The sequence below is a fragment of the Muntiacus reevesi genome, chromosome 1 (assembly GCF_963930625.1).
Source record: "Muntiacus reevesi chromosome 1, mMunRee1.1, whole genome shotgun sequence".
Taxonomy (NCBI): domain Eukaryota; kingdom Metazoa; phylum Chordata; class Mammalia; order Artiodactyla; family Cervidae; genus Muntiacus; species Muntiacus reevesi.
The window spans coordinates 181,894,544-181,918,241 of record NC_089249.1 but is presented as its reverse complement, the minus strand read 5'-3'; the positions used below and the strand labels follow the sequence as shown (position 1 = coordinate 181,918,241).

Below are 23,698 nucleotides of genomic sequence, written 5' to 3'. Positions count from 1 at the left end.
GGACCACCACGGAAAGTGCCTGAGTCACTGGGGTCTTCCTGTCCCTCAAATTCCATGTCAAATATCTCTGCTGGTCCCCTGCCTGGCAGCTTGCCACATGCCATCCCCAAGTGGGGCCTCTCTCCCTCCCCTACTGACCTCATCTAGAAGTTAGAGCAGGGAGGTTATGTGGGCACTAGGGACCCCCTAGCAGACTAGGGAAGTCCATGAGCTCCTTCTCAGAATACGGTTTTATTACTACCTGACATAAATGATGCACCATCAGAAATAGATCCAGTTATCAAAAGTTTTAAGATTTTCATGGCATGTGACTTCAGGGGCAACAGGTTTCTGTTACCTCGATGAGAATGATGGTTTCCAAAATGTACTGAGTGCAGTTACCACTTTCCAGACTGCATACATCCAGTGTGTCCTTCTGACTGCGTTCAGCTCCATAATGCTGGAAGACGTGGAAATGAAGCATTGTGCAGAAGGGGGCACGGAATGCAGCACTGTCATTTCTGTCAGCCTCAGTTCCCAGCACCAGAGATGAAAAAGCTAGCTGCAGGCTGACAACCTCTGTAATTTCAGTTGAGCAGGGAACAGAAACAAGATTTCATGGTTCCTGCAACAGCCATGACAAGACATATAATTGTCTTGAGGTTTCTGTTGCTAACAACATCATAGGTCCAGTGCATACCACTATTTGGCAATGTCACCTATATTCAAAATGGGAGGGGATGGCAAATACCAGTCAGAGGGTCCTAAAAACAAAGGCGTGCTTTTTGGCATCCCAGTGCAAAGCTCACTGAGAAGCACTCCCTGGACTCGCCTTACCTATTGTCTGCCCAGGCATGAAGTGAGACCAAGAACCAGGTAAGAAACATCTTTCCTAGTGAAGCTGGCCTTCTAGAGAGCACTGGCATGCACAGGAGAGCTGACATGAGTGTTCAAGAATTGCACATTCCCAGATAGTGCCCAGGAAAGGGGTGAAAAGCCCTGGGTAGGGAATGGTCCTGGGCTGTTCCTGTGAGCTGGGCCAGAGAGAGGATGCAGGGAAGGGAGGAGCCTGCATGATACGGGGACACTGAGGCAGGAGTGGGTATGCTCAAAGAGTCTCAAGGTGAGAGAGGCCCCAGAGTCAGTCCACTCACAGGCATGGAACTGGGCCATGGTCCTCCCACTGACTCTTGACTGCCATGCGGCTCTCGGTGGGCACACCCCCACGCCAAACACAGGCTTCCGACATACCTAGCTGTCCCCAGACTCCAACCCAGGCCCAGGACAAGGGGCAGAATGGCCTGGGGATGGGCATGGGCATGGAGGGCATGCAGGTGCCGTCCCAGGACCCACACCACCAGAACAGCTGTAATAATCCCTGAAGCCTGCACCAGGAGGAACACGCAGGAGAGAGGGCTTTGAGGGCGGGTCCTAGAGAAGAAGGGCTCTGAGCTGAGCAGAGGGAAGGGTTGGGTCCTCTTCACATCCCACCCGTATCTGGGACAGAAACCTGTCTCAGGGTCCCCTCTGGGCTCAGGGGTTCTTTAGAGGCCAGCTCACCAGGGGAGGGCAAGCAGGCAGAGACACTCCAATCTGCTCACCATCTCGAGAAGTTTAAGAGGATACAGTTCTGCAACTAGGTCCTGGGTGTTGAGTGCCTTAATAAGTACTGAGCTCCCCATCACTGGAGGAATCCAAGATAATGTTGCAGCCTACAGAAGCACTGAAGCTCCAATGTCTTCAGAGGCAGGGAAGGGACAGAGGAAGAGATGCTGGCAACAAACATGCTAGGATCCGAGATCCAGGGGCTCAATTCAAACTGTGTGAGCTTGGGTGGGCTTGCAACCTCTCTGACTGCCAGTAGGCTGGCACAAATGTTGCCCACCTCACAGATGCCACACATAGAAGCTGCATGAAGTACTTACCAGGCTGGGGGTCTTAGAGGGTGTACTCATATTCCCTCTCCCTCCTGCCTTGGCCCCTTTGCTCTTTCTGGTACTTCTGTTCCTCTAACCACCCTTCCTAGGGTTTAGCATCCCTGTGTCTGATCTTGTCTCTGGACTCAGGCGCACCCCCCACCCCCCACCCCCAGAGGGGAGGAACTTAGCCCCAGACTTCCACTCTAGGTAAAGCTGAAGGTGAGGATCTGGGCTGAGGGCTTTGAACCTGACAGTGGATGTGGCCATGGATGCTGGCAGGCACTCTAGTCGGCTCATTCTGCCCTCTCCTGGCCAAAGCTGGGCAGGTACACAGCTTTTCCATCCCTGGAAAGGGGACAGGGAGATCCTGGTGGGCATTAAGGCCTCATTTTCCCAAGGCAATTGCCTAGTACCTCCTGACTCTCTAACGTCTCCTGCTTGGGGCAGGGATCCTTCCCCTGATGTGCCCACCCTGGGCCCCCATACCTGTCTGGTCTGAAGACACCCTCTTTTCCCAAGGAGGGGGCCAGACCAGGAGAAAAGAATCAGGAAGCAGGTAAATTCAGTAACCTGGGGTTTACAGAGGAATCCACCTTATTTTTTAAAACTGTGTATGTATCTTTGACATGCTCCTTCCTGTCTATTTAAGGACATTCCTGAGGACACAATCATTTACAGGCATTCAGCTGTGGGTCAGTTCTCTAGGGAAGAGAGCCGGTACCACCAGAAGGTTCTGTGCCCCTCTCTGGAGATACAAAACCCTGAGGGAACGTTGAGTGAGCATTGTGATGTGTTTATAGCAATGGGGGGCGGGTGGCAGAAGTTGAGGTGCAGAGCACACACTAGATCTTCCATAAATGATGAGGTCTGGGGGAGGCTGGGGCTCAAAACAAGAATCTGGCTCACAAGATTGAGGGCCCTCAGCCTCTCGGAAGAGGAGGTCATCAGTGTTTGGTGCAGGAGGGCTGCCTGGGGGTGGTGGGCAGCCCCAGGGAGGGCTGGTGAGGTCCCAGCCACCCCAGCAGAAAACGGAGGCCCCAAGAGGAGTGGGTAGGTGGGGGGGGGGGGGGGGGTGGGACAGGAGAGAGGTGACAGGAGGCTGCCGGCATGCTCCACAACACATGTCTTGTCTGCCAGGCAGGCCCCTGGACCAAGGCCCAGGTAATGACCTGCTTTGTGCTCTCCACAACATGCAAGATACCAAGTGAAGGCTGCCCAGCAATCCCACCTATGCCTCTTGATTGGGGGACCCATCCCAGCAGCTGGAGGATAGTACAGGAGAGTGTTCAAGTAGCACAGGAGCGGAGCGATGGTACGGGGGGAGGGCGGGGGGGGGCTCGGGTCGGCAGGCCACTCTGAGTTCCCAAGTAGGGGGCCACAGTAAGGCCCGAGCCTGGAGAACATGGAGAGGAACGACAACAGGCCCCCTCTCCCTTCTGATCAGCTTAGGGAGGCTTCCCAGAGGTGGGGCTCTCCTGTGTCACCTGGATCCCGCTTAGGTGGCACCCCAGGGCAGCACTGTTCCCTGCCCAGCTTTGGCTACTTGCTCCACCCGTGCTACTAGAGGTCTTCTCCATTTGATCTTGACTCTTGCTTCTCCAGGTCGCTCCACGACCGCGCAGAGGACAGCGTGGGTCCCTGCGGTCACCGGGGCTGAGGCTGGAGAGGGGAGCTGGCATCCAGAACGGCCGCCCCGGGACCACAGAGCCCGCCTGAGACTCAGTCTCTGCATCTGCCAAATGGGCTTGAGAACTCACCCCCGGGCAGATTACCGACTGTCGCGCGCAGGCGCAGCCGGACTCTGCCTGCGCTGGGCGCGCTGGGGACGCGGGGGGCGCGCGCAAGCGCAGCGGTGAACGAGGCGTCCTCCCTGAGCCCCGCGCCTACCCAAGGTCCTGTCCCTACCTCCCGCACAGAGTCTGCGCGTGCGCACCGCAAAGGGAGAGTGGGTGGGACCGCGGGGGGGACTGCCCCGTTCCCCAGCGTCCCCCGCGGCAGCAGGCACTGACGTGGCCGCCGTCAGAGCCGCCATCTTGTGGGAGCGAAACCAACGCCTGCCTCCGAGCAGCATCTGCGCCGCGGCCTCCGAGGGTGAGGCTGGGCTGGGGCCGAGGCGGGGGCGGGGGCCGAGTTGAGGCCCGGCGCGAGGCTGAGCCGGGGCGGTGAGGGCCGAGACAGGGGCCGAGGTGAGGCCAGGCCTGGCGAGGGGCGAGGTGAGAGCCGACGTGAGGCCGGGCCGGGGGCCGAGGCGAGGAGTCGAGGCGGAGAGCCAAGGCCCGGCGGGCCCAGGGTCGAATAGAGGCCGGGGGTTGAGGCGAGTCTAGGCCAGGTTGGGGGTTCGGGCTGGGCTGGGGACCGGGGCGGGGCGGGGCAGGGTGGGTGCGGAATGCGGGGCCAGGGGTCTAGGCTGGGATGGGGGTCGAGTCGGGGCCGAGCTGGGGCGGGGGCTGAGTCGGGGCCGGGGAGGGGGTCTATCTGGCCACCCTCTTACCAAGCCCCCCAGAGTGGCCGGGGCGGGCTCCCGGAAGTCCGGCCCGCAACGCGGACTCTCCAGGAAGCCCCGCTTTTGCTCCGCCTCCAAGGCCTCCAGTCTCGGGGTCGCAAGGACCAGGAAACTGAGGCCCGCAGCCCGGGACACGGCCAAGGTCACACGATGGCCAGGGTTTGAGCCCAGTTCCTGTTTATTCTGAGGACAGAGCCGGCGAGGCCGGGCGGAGCCCCGGGTTCCTAGGCGCGTGCTGTTGCGCTTGGGTCTGAGTAGGAGCGCCTATGGCCAAGGAAGCCCTCGATGGACGCGTCTATGGCTTTGTAGGGCCCCTTTATCCAAGATTGCTGCAACCCCGGGATTGCTTCCTGGGTGCTTTTGACATGGATTAGAATGCACTTCCGAGCTGGTGAATCTTTAACCTACCTATAGAACGCGACCTGGCAGAGTTGAGGCAGCCTCCCTAGCAGAGCGTCCTAACGCTTTCCAGTCTAAACAGTTACGGACGGTAAAACAGTAGCTTTGTTAATAAGGCTTGGCAATTAATTTCAGAGTACTTAAATATTAGCTAACCAGTTGAGCACTTTTCAGCGCTCAACAGAACACCAAGTTGCTGTTTCTAGCGAAATCTAGCGAAATTGCACAAGAAATCACTGGCAGGAGACGGGCAATTCAAACGCTTTGGGTGGCCCCGGAAGTCACTGTTGAGAACTGTGTAGTTGTAGTCGTAACTGATGTAGTTGGTGTTGGAGTGGTCAGCTCTTGTTCTTGTTTCAGAACTAGTGGTCAGCGTTTTTTTTTTTTTCCCCTGCTGGCTGTTTGCATGGTTGCTCCTGCGTTTTTGGCAGAGTGTCTGAAGGAGTGTGAGATGCCATGGCGTGTGCTATGTCCTTGGGAGTTTTCAGAAACCATCATGAGTAGCCAAAACTGGAAGAACTTTGGATGCATGGTGTTGCTGAGTCCAAAATTATGAGTAATTGAGTGTATGTGTTTATCACAAATATGGCCACTCTGTTACAGTGTGCTATGTTCCTCCCATAAAGGTTTTCTCTAGTTAATGGGTAGAATGTAATGTGTCTCTTCACTGGGAATGTCCTGTTGAAAACAAATCCTTGTCACTTGGTCATTAGAAATCTGTTTCCTGTGATGGCTAACTTCAGATACAAGTATTCAAAATTGCTACTTCAGAAAGATTTAAAATAGTTGGTTTGGATGATAGCTGACTCACATGCTGTCTGCTCATCATTGTAAGAAAGTTAGAAAGCAAAAACTGGTTCTGTGCTTCTCACAGTTCTGGTTTTTTAAATTGTGCGGTTTAGCTATTTGCTTTGCCTCTTGCGCAATGTGAAGGGGACGGACGTTCAGACCTGCTAAGCCACCTTTTCCAAAGATCACGACAGGCTTGAAACTACAACAAGGTACACCTTGAGTTTTCTGTTGACTTTAGTAAAATTTAGTATGGACCCTCGAGTTGCTCTCCATGGTCAAATGACCTTAGGAATAAACCTAACAAAGTGGGGAAAACCCTTGTGCAAGTTCATAAATAGTATATTAACTTGGTTTGAGAGAGTTGAATCAATTTTCTTTAAGTTCTTCAAATTGGATGTTCCCTTGATACATGAATTTAAGTCTGCTCTTGATCACAGGTCAGGCTCACCGAGCATTTCTGTAGCCCTCCCGAGCATTGTGATCCCTTACCAAGCTGGTGTTCAAACCCATCTAGCCTGTGCTTCCTATACCACTTATGACTGTCTCTGTGCACAGCATTCCATAGTCTCCCCTTTGACCTTCCAACCTTTGTAGGATTAGGAGAATGAAGGAAGTAAAATGCACATCTGTCAGAGGTTGGAAAAGAAACATGAAAAATTCCTTTCAGTTGGGATCTTAAAATTAGGTAAGAACTTAATCTCTTTTGTGATCCGTCTGCTCCTCATTGATGTGGATGGTATTAGAAATGTCCTCCTAGCACCATCCGAAGTGGTCTTTTGGAAATGTTTTTGACCTAACAGTGGGTTGGGTGTAATGCTTCCTACTGGCAAGTAAAGGAGGGCTTGGGAATGTGTGAGTATGAGAAAGGGTGGTTGGTTAATTTCAGAATGTGAGCCAAGGTGAGGGGAGTACTTCATCCTTATCCTTTTGTGATTGTTAAAAATTCTTTAACATATAGCATCTGTTACAGCTGTATAGCTGTAACACTATTCTGGAAGGTACTTCAGCATTCTTAGATGGATCAGATGGCCTGATTAGCTAGAAAAAATGTGGCAGAGTTTAACACAAACACATCAAATGCTCCTTATTTGTAGGAGAATCTGTTAGGCCCTCACCCAGTTCTTTCACTTAAGCTTCCTTATATGAGTGGGTAGAAATAGTGAAGCTATCTGTTGCAGGAACTAACCTCAATATTCCTAACAAACTCATGTTTCCTGATTTTTGCGTATGTTGGAGACTGAACTGGGCATCCTTTCATCGGCAAATAGGAAGGGAAGAATAGGACTTCTCACTGACTAAAAGAGACAGAAAGCATCCAAGGCAGGCAGATTTTTACACACATAGCACTTGGGAGTGCTTCTTTTCAGGAGGCAAACATTTTTACACACCTGAGGTGACAGAGGTGACTGTTAGTGTGCAGCATAAATTAACAAGAGTCCCAGTTGTGATCCATGCACAGTTTCAGAAGGTCACATTTTATCATATGACACTGTCTTTCGTTTTCTAGTTACATTTTAGTTGGGGCAGCATGGGTTTTTTGCAGTCCAGTGAGTATGTTGGTTATATTGTCTCCTAGCTTCCTTCTGAATGGTAGAGGTGATGCTGTGAAATGCATGGGAGTGTTGGCTCTGATCTTTTTAAGGAACCTGAATTTGGTCTGATCTTTCCTAATAGTCCCCTCTTGCTGGCATCTGAAACATCTTGTGGAGTGACAGCTATAGGCTTTGGAAATGCCAGAGGGCGGGAGGTACGGTGACCAGGACCAGGCACAGGCAGACAGTGATGGGGAAGCACCCTTTGAAAAAAGAGATGGTGGGACTTGCCAGTAAACAGATTGGGGAGGAGAGGGACAGAGTGGGATTGTGGGTATCCCTGAAGTTTGGGTCTGAGGAACTGGGAGGAAGTTGCACAGGATTAAAGTGGGAAAGAGAGGGTCCTTTTATATTTGAGGATTAGATTTTGATGGGAGATCCATGCATTGAGGGGGAAATAGGAGATAAATCTGGAGATGAAAGGAAGGTTCAGCTGGGGTTCCATATAGGAGGTTGCATTCCTCTGGGAGTGAATGGCTGGACAGGGCAGTGCTAGTGAGTGAAAGCACAAGACACTGAGTCTTGCACTGGTGGGACTTCTGGTCACTTGAGAGGGGTGCCACGGACTGCTGGGAGGTTTTAAGCAGAGGATGGCAGGAGCAGGTATATGAATGAAATTTTCTTGAGTCCAGGGCTGCCCCAGTTTAAAATGTGAGCAGGATAGGAAGAGGCCAACTGAGAGGGTTGCTGTGGCTGTTGAGGCCAGGGAGAAGTTCACCCAATCACATCGGCCTCCCAGGCAAGACCAGCAAGGGTGTCCTGAGTGTTCCCGGCTGGTGCAGCATCTCTGGGTGCTTCTAAGAAGGGTCTCAGGGGGGCGGGTCTGGCAGGGGGCGTCAGAGGTACAGGATCTAACAGTCTCGACCATTGCTGCTCTTCCCTGTTTTCTGTCCTCTGGGAAGCCCATCGCTCAGAAAAAGAGGTAGGGCTTCGATGTTTTTCACATTTTGCTTTCAAAAATGAAAGTTCTCTGCAGGCAAAAATCAAGTTTTGGAGATTGATTTAATCATTTTCAGTTCAGTTGCTCAGTCGTGTCCAACTCTTTGCAACTCAGTTAATCATTTTAGTCATTCACAAAGTTTTCTTGCTCTGAAAAAGCCTGGGGGTGGGGACACCTGCCACTCTGAGAACTTTGAGGAAGAACTGGGCACTTTGACAAGCTAATAGTTGGTTGCACTTCCCTTTTTCTTCAAGGGTGTGGAGAGAGTCTTGGCAACACTGGCTTCCCCAGAGCCCTACCTTCATGCCTGGAGAGGGTCCTGTGTCTGCACTATAGATGCAGGTGGCCTTTTTGAGAAGACACCAGAACAGAAACCACAGAGGCTTCAGCACATTTGGGTGATTACATAATTAGAGTAGAGTGACGAAAGCAAATTAATGTGATTTATTTCACAACAGAATCCTGAATTGCCATCTCTTTCTCATTCTCACTTCTAAAACTAAAACACAGGATTGTGCTATTTGACAGATGTGCCTGCTTTTTCTGTGAGGATCATGGGGACTGAGACTTCAGCAGCTGGAGATGTGTGTGCATGCGTGTGTGTGCATGCGTGCGTGCCCTCACGTGCACATACTAAAGCTTTGGGCCCCAGTGTAACTATGGATCAGTCTTCTGACATTTAACATGAGGGGCCCAAAGGCCTCTAAAAACTAGTTTACCGTTGAGGTGAGGTTGGGAGGGTAAGCATGTCACTGTCCACTTGGGTTTCACCATCTGTCAGTTGGTTTCAGTGAGCATTGAGCTTTTGTGTGCCCAAAGCTGTGCTCCTCACACAGCTGCTCCTTAACGTGAGTGTGGTGACTGTTCACCCCACCGTGTGTTGAGGGTGCACTGAAAAACATAAAAAGGAAAGGACTTTTTCTTGTGAAAGGCAGCATCTGAACTTGCCTTCAGAGGTTGAGTGAAGGGCTCGGTGGGCATCACATGGAGAATCAGTATGAAGAGGCGACTGGGAGCACAGCTAAGGTCTGAACAAAGGATTGCTGATGTGCAGAATTGGTAAGGAGTTAGTGGTAGGGCACTTCTCAGGGTGTCTAGGTGGTTTAGGGGAAGTTCCCCTAGAGGAGGGCATGGCAGCCCACTCCAGTATCCTTGCCTGGAGAATCCATAGATGGAGGAGCCTGGCAGGCCACAGTCCATGGGGTTGCGGAGAGTCAGACACAACTGAAGTGACTTAGCACAGCACAGGTGGTTTAGAGTTGCCTGTAGTTTTCATTTCCTGCTTTGCATTTTAGTCATAAGTTGCTTTGTTTCCTCTATTTCTGTTAATTTGTCATACATCTTTTTTTTAAAAAATATTTATTTAGCTGTGTGGGCTCATGGGCTCTTGTTGTCGTGTGCAGGCTTAGTTGCCCTGAGCATGTGATACCTTAATTCCCTGACTAGAGTTTGAACTCATGTCTCCTGCATTGGAAGACCGATTCTTAATGACTGGACCACCAAAGGAAGACCCTGTTGCACATTTTAATGTTGTGAGGTTGATGCAAATTTGTGTTTTGGGTCTTGTGATTTTTTTTCCCTCACAGTAACCACTTCTTCAGATGTAAGTGTGTTTGGAGTCAGGGTGTATGTGCCCTGACTCCTAGAATAGGAGTACTTGTTAGGGTCCGTGGTGCCGGCTGCTCCATAGTGGAGGGCCCAGGTGCCCACCACCGGTCTGCAGGACCTGCAAGCCGTCCCATCCCGTGGACAGCGTACTCAGATGGTCCTGCATAGCTGCCGGGCACTAGGAATGTAGGTTTACCCTGGAAGGCCTCCGTCTGCGGCCAGGACAAATGCACAGAGCCGTGAGAGAGCTCCTGATGGGGTATCTGAGCGAAGCCTCTACTTGTAGGTATCATCCACTCCTTGTTTCACCCCAGTTGAAGGCCATGTGACGTTTCTGTTCAGAGGTCCTATGTGGATGTTGTTTTCATTTGGGCTAGATCATCTAGTTATTTGGTCTCATCTGTAGATTTCAGATCGATATAAGTGTCTTTGGGTATGGATTTTGAGGATAGTTATGTTTTTTTTTTAAAAAGTGGTAAAATAAAACTTAAAGACTATGAATGAGAAGGAACTGCAAAACCTAAATATGTTCATCAGTTAATGCTTTGACTTTTGCAGTTACTGAAAAGTAGGGTTAATTGCAGTTACGCTGTTTCAATATTTGCCTTGTGGTTTAGTGTGCTTGTTCCATTAGATACTGGACAGTGACTGTTGAGTGTTCAAGTTAGTGTAGACCAAGAGCTATATTCATGAAGGAAACTTGTTTCTTGTTGTCATTTTAAGAATTTCACCTTGAATCTTAAGCAGGCATAGAGGGATGTAAATTGAATTTCACTGGTCTAAGAATCAGACCTGACTGGAAATCCCCTCCTTCAGCTTTGGAAGGCAGCTTGCAGGGCAACTGGAGACCAGCTCTCCAGTGTCTTTGTACTAGCCTTTGGGTTTCTGGCACTCATCCTTCTTTAGGGGCGGGAATTGGGGGTAACTGCTGCATAAAGACCAGGTCTAGTGTCTAACTGATTGATTCCTGCAAAACATCCTGAAAGTTCAATCATGAAAAACAAAAATCAGTCTCTCATGGGAACTCACCTTTAGATGCAGATGAGAATTACACTGTTCTAGAATGTTTTTGCATGTTCTTTCATTTATTCTTTTTCTTTGTATTGAAAGTTCAGAGTCAAGGTGGGTGAAGGTGGTCAAAAGATACAAACTTGTGGTTATAAGATAAACCCTGGAATGTAAGGTACAGTATGCTGACTGTAATTCGCCATACTGTATTGTATATTTGAAAGTTGTTAAGAGAGGAAATCTTAAAAGTTCTCATCACAAAGATAAAAGGGTGACTGTATGAGGTGACAAAAGTTAAACTTTGTGTCATCATTTCATAATAAATACACATATCAGATCATTATTTTGTACACCTGAGAATAATACAGTTCAGTCAATTATATCCTTTGAGTGTCTCAGTCTGAATAGTCTTCCTTCTGAACATGTTGATCCTTAGCTTTGTCACAGTTGTGTTAGGCCTGTAAAGCATATCTATCTATCATTAGTATTGGCATGTTCAGTTTTCTTACACTACTTTTTATAAAATAGTGACAATATGTGGTGGTCTGCTCAATTGCAGAAAAGTGTTAGCGCTACAGAAGTGGAATGCTGGCCTAGCAGAGCAGTGCCTTAAGGCTCTATTTAGTTGATGTGCTGGGATGTGCAAACATCAGTTTGTAGCAGATAGTAATATGTGATCATATCGCTTATGAAAGTAGAGGACCTTCCCCTTCAGTATTAAATCCTACATGTCAGAGATGAATTAGGCTTTTGAGTGGCTGATAATCTAAGCACATTCACTCTGCTAAAGGAATAAATGGAACAGTTAAAGTGTTTTATAATGTATGTCAGTTCCTCGGGAAGGTCTTCACTTTGTTAATTTTTCTCAAATTAGATATTAAAACTGACATTATGAATTGTTGAGCTGTACATTTTACTATATGTAGCTTATGTAACCTAATAAACTTACAAAAAAAAAAAAAAGGTAAAATGAGAAAAAGCTCTGATGTCACCTAGCTTGTTCATTTGAGTAGGGGAGACCCATATGATCTCTTATTTACAGAGGGACCACAGCAGCCTGTACCGGTCTGAAGCACAGAATAGAAAACACATGGTTTTTAAAAAAAAATTTTTTTTTTTGCCTTCCTGGGTCACACTTTCATTTCCCAAGCCATGCTCCAGGTTAGTAATTTATTCTTAAATGTCAACCCACTCCAGTACTCTTGCCTGGAAAATCCCGTAGGCTACGGTCCATGGGGTCACGAAGAGTCGGACACGACTGAGCGACTTCACTTTCACTTTTCACTTTCATGCATTGGAGAAGGAAATGGCAACCCACTCCAGTGTTCTTAGGAATGGGGAAGCCTGGTGGGCTGCTTTCTATGGGGTCACACAGAATCGGATACGACTGAAGCGACTTAGCAGCAGTGATTCTCAATAGTTTGGGTCATCTTGATATCCATTGGTACAGAGATTCTGTTAAATAAACCAGCTCCTAGCCATTTCAGAAAATTGACAGATTTTCCTTCTGCAGAAATAAGCTGCACAACTCTGTAGGGGAGGGTTTCCCTTGCTCATCCTGAATCCTCTGAGACTTGTTAGGAGATGCAGTGGGCACAGGTAGAGGTCATGGAGATATATATTTCTCTTTAACAGCTATAAACCAGTTACTATGGATTCATTTACTGGCATGGAACAGGTGTAAACTTACAGCTACATTTTTTCCCTCCCTCTCCTGGCTTTCCTGGGGTGGCATCTTGTTTGGCCTTGGCCTGCATCCTAGTAGATCTTCGCAGACAGCACTGTAGCCAGCCCGTTGTGTCCTGTTCTTCGCTATAATGTTGAACCACCACCCAGTCTTGTTTCTGGTCCTAACCAGGAAAAGAGAAAAAATGTTCTTAAGGGGCTGCATCTGCTCAGTGCTTTCTGTCTCAGGAAAGAGATGATCTTTTGTTACTCTCTTTATGAGCCAGCACAAAGGTGCAAACTCAGGCAGGTGCAGAGAAGTGCTTTTCTGAGAAAGTCAATGTCTTCACTGCTTACAAATACGATCATTACCATGAACCTGAAAAACAGGTTTTGGGCTGAGTGCAAAGGATCCTGGTGGAGGAAAGGGTGAAATAGGCTTAGGCTGGATGTCCTGAAGGTTAGAACCTGTATGGAGAGGCCACAGAACAACTCTTGTGGTCCCTGTTGAACCTTTCCACTGTGACACATCCCGTGTTAGATTAGGAGCTGACAGGGTCCCTGGACCAGGTGCAGGCAGATGTAGCTAGATGGGTTGTACGGTGGGAGAAACCAGGTGCTGTGTGTAGCGTCTCCTGGAGTTCCTGTGCTGTGTGCTCCGTCGCTTCAGTCGTGTCTGACTCTTTGCCACTCTATGGAATGTAGCCCCCCAGACTCCTCCATCCGTGGGATTCTCCAGGCAAGAATATTGGAGTGGGTTGCCATGCCCTCGTCCAGGGCATCTTCCTGACCCAGGGATCAAACCCGCATCTTGCAGGCAGATTCTTTACCATTGAGCCCAGGGAAGCCCAGAGTTCCTGCTCATCCCCATCTAGGTTCAGCCACCAAATATATGGTCCACTTTCCCTCTGGGGCTGCGGGAGTTGGGTAAGTTGAAAAACTGTGGAGGGAAGGGACCAGATTGATCATTAGGGCTCAGCCGACCAGGGCCAAGGCAGGCCAGGGAGCGTGAGTGGGCAGACGTGCTGGGCTGGATGGGGGGCAGAGGAGGCCCTGGCCGGCTGTGGCTGTGGCTGGCTGCATCTTCGGGCTGCCGTGCGGGTGTGGGCGTGCTGCTGGGCCCAGCTTACCTGGGACATGCCATCAGTGCCATGTAGGGGTTGGGAAAGTGCAGAAAACTGTTTCACTCCTTAGTGCCCAGGTTTTTGTGTCCGTGTGTATGAACTTAATGCTAAAACAAATGTAAACAGCAGTCTTCCAGCCTGCTTCCCAGGGATAGCCCCTTTATGCCTTACTGTTCTGAATAGGGTGCTAATACTGTTTCTCAGTATGTCAGCTTTGGACCCTGAGGGTTGGCCCTTGAGACCGCAAGTTCTGTCCTTGGCTTCCCGGTACCCAGGAGTGCCAGTCAGAGTGTCATGACTAAATAAATATTATTCACTGCTGAGTCAAGTGGCGACTGGCTTATTATGTTTTCCCTCAGGAAATCTTCAAATGACTTCTTTTCATTTTCATCTTTGGGTTTTTCCCTGGATGTTTGTCATTATTTTTTCCCAATTTCCTTAGAATTGCCGAGCCCCGTGTTTAAACCACACAGGTACCGTGCTCCTCTTTTCCTGGAGCTCTCCTCCTTCCTGGGCCGGCTGCTGCTCAGGCCTTCCTCTGCGTCCCCTCTGTCACCTTAGGCGGGGATGGAGGTGTTGGCCTTGCCTTTGGCAACCTGGAGACAGGTGTGTGTGAGACTTTGCACTTGTGACCTCCTTGTCCTGCCCTTTCACCGAGTCCATGCTTCGGTTGACCCAGAACTACAGATGGAAAGCAGTGTTTGTGTCTTTCTTTGCAGGGAACAGTTTTAGGTTCACCACATAATTGAGGGAAAGGCACAGAGATTTCCTGTACACACACAGCCTTCCTCACTGTGTCCCCCACTAGAGTTTGTTATAGTTGATGAACCTACGTTGACACATCATCATTCAGAGCCCACAGTTTATCCTAGGGTTCACTCTTGGTATTGTGCGTTCTCTAGGTTTGGACAAATGTATAATGACGTGTATCAACCATTATAGTGTCATACAAAATAGTTTCACTGTCCTGAAAATGCCCTATGCTCTTACCTATTCATCCTCCCTTCCTCCTAACCCCTCAAAACCCCTGAATGGATCTTTCTACTCTCTCCACAGTAGTCTTTTCCAGAATGTCACGTAGTTGGAATCATATACTGTATAGTATTCTTAGATTGGCTTCTTTTCACTTAATGCACATTTATACTGTGATGATAATAATATACATTTATCTGTGTCTTTTCATGTCTTAATAGCACTTTTCTTTTAGTGTTGAATAACATTCTATTTAGATTTACCAAACAACAGTTCATCCATTCACCTACTGAAAGACATCGTGGTTGCTTCCAGATTGTGGCAATCATGAATAAGACTTGTGAACATCAGTGTACAGGTGTCTGTGTGATTGCTCGTTTGCAGCCCCTTTGGGAGCATGAGTGCTGAGTTCCATGTTCAGAGTGCTTTGTAAGAAACCTCCAAACTGTTTTCAGAATGGCTGTTCTTACTTTCATGGGTTCATGTCTTTGGTGTTGTGTCTAAAGTCATCACCATACCCAAGGTAGATGTTGGTCTTTTACGTTGCTCCTAGTTTCCCTGTGTTTGAGGTTCTTGTGTGTGTGGATTTTTTTCACTTTGGTTGTGAGCTCTGCCATGTCTGTCCTAATGTCCTGTTCTTGTTTGATGGGTACCAGATCCCCACCACATTGATGCCAGGGCTATGTGTGGGTTGGGGGTTTTGTCTTTAAGTTCTCTTCTGTCTTGCTTCTCTCCAGACTCTTTGTTTCAGTCATTTCCACTGGGGGCTCCTTACAGGGAGATGGGGCGTGGATGTTTGGGGGCCTCCAGGTGTGAGAGTTAAGTCCCGGCCTTGAGGCCTCCGTGTCTAATGTGCAGGTCTGTGGGGGCAGTGTGCCATATTCCTCTGTTTCCAGAGCACTGTGCCGTCCTCTGACTGGAGCGCAGAGTCAGGACCCCTGGTTCAGTTGCTCCAAAGAGGTCCCCTGGCTCTCCTGCAGGGCTGAGGACGAGTGCTTGGTCAGGGTCAGACCCCACCAGAATTGTACCCCCTTCTCTCTGTCCTTTTAGTCAATCATCACTTGTACTTTATTGGTAGTGACTTCAGGAATAAGCTGAGATAGATATATGTTCAGTTCATTCTGTTTTCCATAATTTTTTTTTGAGATTTAATGTAAGGTTTGTTGAACATAATAATATTGCACTATTGGTAAGTGATGTGATAAATATGAGAAGAGCAAACATATTGTAATATATACACTTACTGAAGCAACATGATGTACACCTTAAATTTACACACTCCACAAACAGAAATGGTGGTAGAACAACTAGATATACATTTGCAAAATAAAGTTTGACTCCTGCTGCTAAGTCACATCAGTCGTGTCCGACTGACTCTGTGAGACCCCATAGACGGCAGCCCACCAGGCTCCTGCCCCTGGGATTCTCCAGGCAAGAATACTGGAGTGGGTTGCCATTTCCTTCTCCTGTTTTCCATAATCTATCATCCTCTATATTTAGGAAAAGTGGTTGTCTGCCAAAAAGGAAATACCGTAGTAAAGATGTTTTTAAATTTAATTTTATTAATAGGTAATACTATTCAAAACCAAGCAGAATTGTAAAATGTTGAAAGTGCCCCGAAGCCTGCTAGGAGGGGCCCCGCTGGCTGCCCCTAAGACCACTGGAGCACCTGGGTCACAGTGGGGCGGTGGCCCTGGCCCACTGAGTAGTAGGGATTCCTGGGCTCACACTGTGTCAGTAGGCGGAGAAGAGAGCGGTGGTTCTTTGGGTAGAAGGCTAACCAAAGCTGGAGGAATGACTCCATAGAGAACCACCATTCAACTATCCTCACGGCAGTCATTCAGCCAGGAAATGTCAGAATGCTGAAACTAAAGGGTGGGAGTTGGATGAGGAGCAGAACATGTATGTAGTCCCCAGATGCTCACTGATGACTAAGGCAGAGAGGAACTTAGGATGGAGACCCGGCCTGTCATCAGAGGTGACGTGGGGTGGTGGGGATCTGGGGCACACCCCCGAGGCGGAATGGAGAGGGGAGTGCCTGTGGCAGGCCCATTTCTGCGTTCTCCATGGGCCTGGCCTCTCAGCCAAGCAGTGTCCATCCAGGGTTCAAACACTGGGGATCGCATAGTTACTTCTGGGGGGTTAGGTATGCAGGGCGAGGCTCCTTCCCAACCTTGACAGTAGCTTCCACCAGCACCCTCCCAGGGATCAGGTGTGAGCATCTCCCATCAGCTTAGAGCAAGCTCTTTGTGGTTCATTTGGTTTTCTGTCAACATTCACACAGAATCTGCCCAGTTGAAGGCTGCTCAGCCCTCCACAGATTGACTTCACCATAGGTGCTAAGTCCAGATTCCTAAGCATTTGAGAAAGTGACTGTATTTTCCTAAAGCCTTGTTTGGAAACAAAAGAGTTGAAGGATAAATGTACTGAGTGTGGAGAGGCCATATCTGGGCACCTCTGGTGCCCTGTGGGTCTTATAGTATAGGAGATCCCCTCGTCTGTGATCACTTATCCCTTCCTGCAGGTCTGGGTATTGGGGCCTGGGCTCTGACCTTGGGTCCAGTCGGCTCCGTGACTGCTCCCAGTCTGCTCTGCTGAGCGAGGAAAGGCCGGGGAGCCCAGACACAGCACACGTTCTTCTGCACACTTGGGGCTGCACCACACAGGCCTTCTCTCTGGAGCAGCGCTGACCACAGGTCTCAGGAAAGTGTTCCCTAACATGGCCATGCTGTGGGCTCAGCCTTGGACTGAATGCCCTGGTGTGCGCCCCTTGACCCCAGTGTTCTCACTCACCCAGTCTGCCTGAAGGGTGTGCTGAGCTCTCAGCTTGTTAGGAAGGGTTGGCTCTTGGTCTCGGCCAGGCCCTCCTAAGGTTCTCGGGTATTAGTTGTCTTACCATGGAACTCTGTTTCATTGAGACGTGGAGCAGTTGGGAGACATGGTAGGGCCTTGAAGTGGTTGTTTCTGGCCCCTTGAAGAACTCTATTAGATTATGGAGAATCTAGCATTCATTTGAAAGCCACACTTACTGCGCCTCAGAGTGGTGAGTTGAAGGACTTTAGAGGTAAGTTGCCCTAAGGCCTTGGGTGTAAGTTCCTCAGATAATGGTAGCAACTGCTTCAAATTCCAGTCAGCCTTGTTCTAAGATTCCCATATGCTGCCTTGTAAGAGTGATTTAGAGGTTCAAGAGGTAGGTGGGCAGGACTGTTTTCTTTTGGATAGGAACCAGACTTTCATCAGTTGGTGCCTTGTGATAGAGGAGGAGCTGCATCAGTCTGGCTGTGGGTGAGTGGTCTCCAAGCTGTTCCTGCTTGCCTGACCTTGGGCAGCACAGAAAAAAACCCCAGGACTCCTTGTTCCTGTAGGTTTCTCTGGCCAGTGTTGCTCCCACCGGTCTGCAGCATGGGGAATATCTTTGCAAACCTCTTCAAGGGCCTTTTTGGCAAAAAAGAAATGCGCATTCTCATGGTGGGCCTAGATGCTGCGGGAAAGACCACCATCCTGTACAAACTGAAGCTGGGTGAAATTGTGACCACCATTCCCACTATCGGTGAGGACGCTGGGCCTTGGGAGGCTGGGAGGTGGTGGTGCCTCTGGCGATAGGCTCACCCAGGTCTCCTCCAGGCTTCAACGTGGAGACCGTGGAGTACAAGAACATCAGCTTCACTGTGTGGGACGTGGGCGGCCAGGACAAGATCCGGCCTCTGTGGCGCCACTACTTTCAAAACACACAAGGTAAGAGTGAGCTACCCCATTACACCCCTCAGGAGTGGGGGTCAGGGTGTCTTGAGCACCTGTGCTCACGCTTACTGTTCCCTCTGCAGGTCTCATCTTTGTGGTTGACAGCAATGACAGAGAGCGTGTGAATGAGGCCCGCGAGGAGCTCATGAGGATGTTGGCAGAAGACGAGCTCAGGGACGCAGTTCTGCTCGTGTTTGCTAACAAACAGGTACGTGTGACTGAGCTACCCAGTGTGCTGGTGGGGGGGTGCATGTCAGGCAGCCAGCCTCCCAGGGCTGGAGGTCTGAACGGGGGCGGGGGGTGGTCACAGGCCAAATGGAAAGGGTTCCACGCAGCCCCTTGACCCACGCCTGCTGTGCTGCCACCCACCCCCCCCAGGACCTCCCCAATGCCATGAATGCGGCCGAGATCACGGACAAGCTGGGCCTACACTCTCTGCGCCACAGGAACTGGTACATTCAGGCCACCTGTGCCACCAGCGGGGACGGGCTTTACGAGGGACTGGACTGGCTGTCCAATCAGCTCCGGAACCAGAAATGAGCTGTAATCCTCTCTCCTCCCCTCTCACTCCCTCCTTCTACCCTCGCTTTACTCTCATGTGGCAAACGTGCCCCTGTGGTGTGAGTGCCAGAAGCTGTCTCCATGGTCGGTCACAGTGTGCTTCACCATGCTGTAAATGTGCAGACGCAGCCTGCAACTGGGTTTTTATTTAATGTAAATAGTTTTTGTTTCCAATGAGGCAGTTTCTGGTACTCCTATGCAATATTACTCAGCTTTTTTTATTGTAAAAAGAAAATCAACCCACTGTTTAGTACTGAGAAGGGATTTTAGGCACACGGGTCATCCAGGAGTTGTGTGTCAGATGAGCCCAATACTCCTCCTCTGGGCTTTAGATCTGTGTTGAGATCCATTTTGGTGGTTGGTTTTTAACCCAAACTCAGTGCATTTTTTAAAATAGTTACAAATACAAAATAAGGAGAACACTTGAACACACAGAAGGGAGAAATGTGCCTAATGTAGGTTCTGCGGTAACGGCCTGAGTCCAGTCCACCGGTGGTCTGTTTCCCGTTGGGAACATGAAACGGGGCAGAACCAGCCATGATATCCATTCTGCATGGTCACAATAGGGTCCCTGTGATTTGCTCTGTCTCGGGTCATCCCACACCCCATAGCGTTTGTGCTTGTATTTGTGCGTACATGGCCGCCCAGGAGATGGGGTGGAGGCTGCAGCCGCCGTTCTCAGACCCCTTGGAAGAACCCCGGCCTTTTCTCGGGTCAGCATGGGCACTTTGGTTGGAACGCCCTGGCTGGAGCGGGAGTCCTGCAGTCCCCTTGCTTGCCTGCTCCGGGCTCTCTGGGGTCTCACCAGCAGGAGTGCGGGTGGTCATCCTTGAGCCCCAGCCCCTCAGAGCCCCTGTCTACATGTGCTTTCACTCCCTCAGCCTGCAAGGGTCAGATTTGCCATTGAAAATGATAACCTCTACTTTTTTCTTTTGTATTTTGATAAACACTGAAGAAGCTGGAGCTGTTAAACTTTATCTTGGGGAAAACCTCAGAACTGGTTTATTTGGTGTCGTGGAACCTCTTACTGCTTTCAATACACAATTAGTAATCAACTGTTTTGTATACTTGTTTTCAGTTTTCATTTCGACAAACAAGCACTGTAATTACAGCTATTAGAATAAAATCTCTTAACTATTTCATGGCTCTCCTGTGTTTCGGTGCCCCTGACAGCCTGCCCTCTGGGAGTTGGGCAAGGACAGCCACTTTCTCCTCACTTAGTGAGGGCTGGATTGCTCTGCCTTGCCCCATTCTCTCGCTTTGCCCATCCCTTCCCTGCCCACGCCCCCACCTTCACTTGGCCGTGGTCGGGTGTAGGTCCCAGCACCCTTGGGGCCACGTCATTGGTCTCATTGCTGGCAGTCCTGCCCCCTGGTCGCAGGCTTTGCAGTGCCCAGTCAGGAGAGGGACAGCAGGGTCACCATATAGGGTATGCCCCAGGGGCCAGGGCCAAGGGTGGTATGGAAGAAACCACCCCTTCCTAACATGCACACTCTCTGGTACCCCCAGGCCATACAGCTTGTCCTCTGGAGGGGCAGGACAATCTCCAGTATTGCTGCCACAGTAATGGACACATGCCTGGCTGGGTGATTTGTGTGTCTGTGCCATAGACCCCCTCCCACTTTTGCAGGAGTCGCCGCTCTGACCTGGAGCCCTTCTTGGCACTCTTGTTTTCCTCACTGGGGCGGCCTTTGGCAGGCCAAAGTCCAGGTGGCCTTCCCCTAGGAGACAGGCCCTACCCTAGATAGTGATCTCTAACAGGTTGATAACCAGTGCCAAGTGCCTTTAAGAGAGTTGCTTTCAGTTCTCATTTCTTTTAAAATCAGCAGCAAAGCAAGAACCTCGGTAATGAATCCAGTCTAGGTTTTGTCTTTATTCCAGTGTGGTTTGTAGGATGTTTTCTTTTTTTCTATGGATGGCAAGGTTCTGTATGTGCCTTCAGCCTTGGAGATGGGCGCCGGGTGGAGGGAGCCAGTGCCTTTACAGGTGGCAGGAGGCAGGGGGGGTACGTGTGAGATGGTGGTTAGGAGATCTTTGGTGGCCTAGGAAGTCCACGTCCCCATGATCTACCAGCCCAGACTGCCCCCTTCTCGCATGGTCACCTGCTTGCAGCTGAGCACCTTTTGGTCCCTCTGCCCTCCCTGCCGACCACACATAATCCAGGACTCTTGGTACACCTGAAGTAGATGCAGGGACCAGGCCAGCAGGGGACCCCAGGATGCTGACCACCAAAAGGACAGTGCCCCTAAGTGTGACTGCAGACGGCCTTGCTGGAACTCCCAAGATTTACTGCATTTTCACACATCACTTTCTGTTGTGACACAACAGCAAGTTTCCTTTTAGTATAAGACACTTTCCACTTAAAATAAGTTTATTTAAGTACAAAGAGTGAGTCAATACAAAGAAAAATAGCAGTAGCCATACTGGGCCACAACTAAGCCTCTTCAGTATTCTGGCCTGGAGAATTCCATAGACGGAGGAGCCCGACGGGCTACAGTCCATGGGGTCACAGAGTCGGACATGACTGAGGGACTTGCAAGCCTCTCTGGGAGCCTGGGGTAACCCCCACAGGCCCGTCCTCCAGACCCCTGGGCCTCAGTCGCTGTCATGCCTGCGCTTCTTGCAGCAAGTTGAGGAGTCAGAGTCACGCCTAGGGAGACCGCGAGACGCCTGGGGTGAGGGGCTCGGCCTGCCAAGCACGCCCTCATCTCCACCCCCAGGCAGCTGCACCTACTGGACAGGGGCAGGGGGCAGTGAGGAGTCCAGCCTTCTCCCACGCTCCTTTTCTTTCTTCCTCTTCTCTTTCTTGTGCCTCTTCTTTTTCTTCTCTTTCCTGCTCTTCCTGTGGCTTTCAGGACTACAAGGGGGAGCGCGTGAGTGCTAGAGGCTCCTAGGACTTTGGGGGTCTAGACCACAGTGGCTGCTGACCATGTGTAGCCATTTCAACCTCAAGTCACTAAGAATAACTCAGTACCACGTGTGGCCAGCGGCACAGACACATTATGACGATGGCAAAAGGTCTGCAGGACACCTACCTGACAATCTCAGCTGCTTCCAGCCCTCCCACTGGGATGCCCCTGCACTCTTGGGGCCAAGTGCTGACACTCCAGTGCCCCTGACCCTGCTGCGGGTTGGTGGGCCGTCATGAGCCTTCCCTGGGGCTCACTGCACCCCAAGGCTCCTCAGAAGAAAAAGGGGGCTGGAGCTGGGAGCCTGACTGGAGAAGCAGCCAACATGCTGAGAGAAAGGAGTTCTGTGCCCTGGGGGCCCTTACCCCGGCTCCACCTTCTCCTCTGACCGAGGCTTCTTCTTGGCCAAAGCCAAGGAGGTCCCTGGCCGACTGCTCTCCACGCGGTGGTGCTGCCGAGAAATGCCACTCTGGGGGCGTGCAGGGTGCCCCGGCATACCGACAAGGGAGAACCAGCCAGAAGCTGGGAGGGCTTCCCCAAGGGCCTGCCTCGTGGCCCTCAACTGGAAGAGGCGCTCAGACCCATTCCCACCCCACCATGAGATCCAGCATATTTGGGAGTAATTACCGTGAATACCGAAAGCCCCAGCTTAGCGGCCTCTTTGTCTTCCCGGGACAGCGCCACTCGCCCTACAGAGCCACTGCGGGGACGTGGGTAAAATACTCTATGGTGAAACACCCCCACGACGAGGACCGCCTCCCATCCCCAGGCCTCCCTAGAGAAGTGGTTGGCCTGGATGACCCGCACTGGTTTCCACCTAGGCAGCTGATGGTGCCAAGCCCCAAGAAGCCGCACCCTCGCGATTTCTGGGGCTCCCGAGGTCCCCCCCACCCCCACCCGGCCCCGCACCTGGAGCTCCCTAGACCCAGAAGCCGGTCCACTCCCTTCTCGGGGTCACCACCTTCCCGCTTACAAACTTCGACAAAGTCCTGTGGAGGGGAGTGCAGTGCTCGCTGGAGAGCGGGATCAGCCCCCTCACCAACCCAGCCCCACCCTCCAAAAGAGCCCATCTCACCTCCTTGCTCAGGCCGGTGGGCTGCTTCTTTACGTTCTTGTAGCCTCTGCGGGGGCCGCGCGTGAGCTTCAGGGAGCGGCGAGCCTCGCCTCGCCTCTTCCCCCAGCCACGCCGCGGTCCCATCCACCCCCGCCGCGCACCCACCCAGAAGTAACACCCCCACCCCACCGCCGCCGCCTCCCCACTCAAGCTCTCGAGGCACACTCACAGCGCTGCCATGAGCGCCTCCTGTTCCGCCTGCCTCACAGCCGCCAATTCCTGCTCCCGGCTCAGTCCAGCGCTGTTCGCCCGGCCCTTGGCGTACCAAGTAAGGTCACGGCCCTTCTGCCAGCGGCCCACTGGGGCCATCAGCGAGTTGCCTGCGGGAACAGAGCGCCAAGCCCTCTGCACGGCCCATGGGTCGGCGAACCCACAGCCCGCGAGCTCCGGGTCCCTGCGCCCCACTCACCCAGGTAGTTCTCCCTCTGCTTGTCTGTCTTCACATCCTCCCAGCTGAACTGGTCCTGCCCGCCGCGCACGCCGCCCCGGCTGGAGCCGAACATTGTGGTAACGTGCAGGACCTCTCCCCGGGATTCCCGGTACCAAGGCCCTACAGGTCCCAGCTCCCACTCCCACGTCGCACACGGTGACGTCACGTCCGCGCCAACCCCACGCGCTTGCGCACTGTCCCCCTCCCCCGCCCCAGGCATCCTAGCCAGAGCGCCTGCGCACTGACGCGACCCGGCATCTGCACTTGCGAAAGGTGCGGCTGTACCTGAGCATCGCGCTGCCAAGACCGACAGTTTTATAAATCATATTATGTGGGTGACGCCGCAGAGCTACAGTTCCCATTGCCTGCCGTGTTCCCGGGGCTGTGCTGGAGGAGGGGTAGGCACCAGAGAGAGAACGACTGAAGGTTTCCAACTATAGCT

At 51.1% G+C, this 23,698-nt stretch overlaps 2 protein-coding genes across 3 annotated transcripts; one reads left to right on the top strand and one right to left on the bottom strand.

Moving 5' to 3' along the window:
- The first annotated feature begins 3,836 nt into the window (after window positions 1–3,836).
- Window positions 3,837–19,942, top strand: ARF1 (ADP ribosylation factor 1). Of its 2 annotated transcripts, none has more exons than XM_065917305.1 (5): window positions 3,837–3,989; window positions 17,867–18,051; window positions 18,126–18,236; window positions 18,326–18,450; window positions 18,621–19,942. In XM_065917305.1, exons 2-5 carry the CDS (start codon window positions 17,904–17,906, stop codon window positions 18,780–18,782), a joined length of 546 nt encoding a protein of 181 aa, XP_065773377.1. In that variant the 5' UTR covers window positions 3,837–3,989; window positions 17,867–17,903; the 3' UTR covers window positions 18,783–19,942. The 2 variants fall into 2 exon arrangements, with proteins under 2 accessions (XP_065773377.1, XP_065773378.1); XM_065917306.1 differs by lacking the exon at window positions 3,837–3,989 and adding an exon at window positions 3,994–4,111.
- A 1,214-nt stretch (window positions 19,943–21,156) lies between these two features.
- C1H1orf35 (chromosome 1 C1orf35 homolog) lies at window positions 21,157–23,449 on the bottom strand. The gene is made up of 8 exons (XM_065917293.1): window positions 23,236–23,449; window positions 22,996–23,146; window positions 22,788–22,833; window positions 22,622–22,701; window positions 22,340–22,412; window positions 22,078–22,163; window positions 21,538–21,660; window positions 21,157–21,453 (listed from the first exon to the last, which is right to left on the bottom strand). The coding sequence occupies exons 1-8, from the start codon at window positions 23,327–23,329 to the stop codon at window positions 21,399–21,401; spliced, it is 708 nt and encodes a 235-aa protein (XP_065773365.1). The 5' UTR covers window positions 23,330–23,449; the 3' UTR covers window positions 21,157–21,398.
- Window positions 23,450–23,698: the final 249 nt, after the last annotated feature.

Coding starts and splice junctions, on each gene's coding strand:
- C1H1orf35 (XM_065917293.1), bottom strand. CDS start 23,329: ATGTTCGGCTCCAGCCGGGGCGGCGTGCGCGGCGGGCAGGACCAGTTC. Junction 22,413..22,621: donor CTGGGTCTAGGGAGCTCCAG/GTGCGGGGCCGG, acceptor ACGTCCCCGCAG/TGGCTCTGTAGGGCGAGTGG. Junction 21,454..21,537: donor CTGCCCCCTGCCCCTGTCCA/GTAGGTGCAGCT, acceptor CGGTCTCCCTAG/GCGTGACTCTGACTCCTCAA.
- ARF1 (XM_065917305.1), top strand. CDS start 17,904: ATGGGGAATATCTTTGCAAACCTCTTCAAGGGCCTTTTTGGCAAAAAA. Junction 18,052..18,125: donor GACCACCATTCCCACTATCG/GTGAGGACGCTG, acceptor GGTCTCCTCCAG/GCTTCAACGTGGAGACCGTG. Junction 18,237..18,325: donor CTACTTTCAAAACACACAAG/GTAAGAGTGAGC, acceptor TTCCCTCTGCAG/GTCTCATCTTTGTGGTTGAC.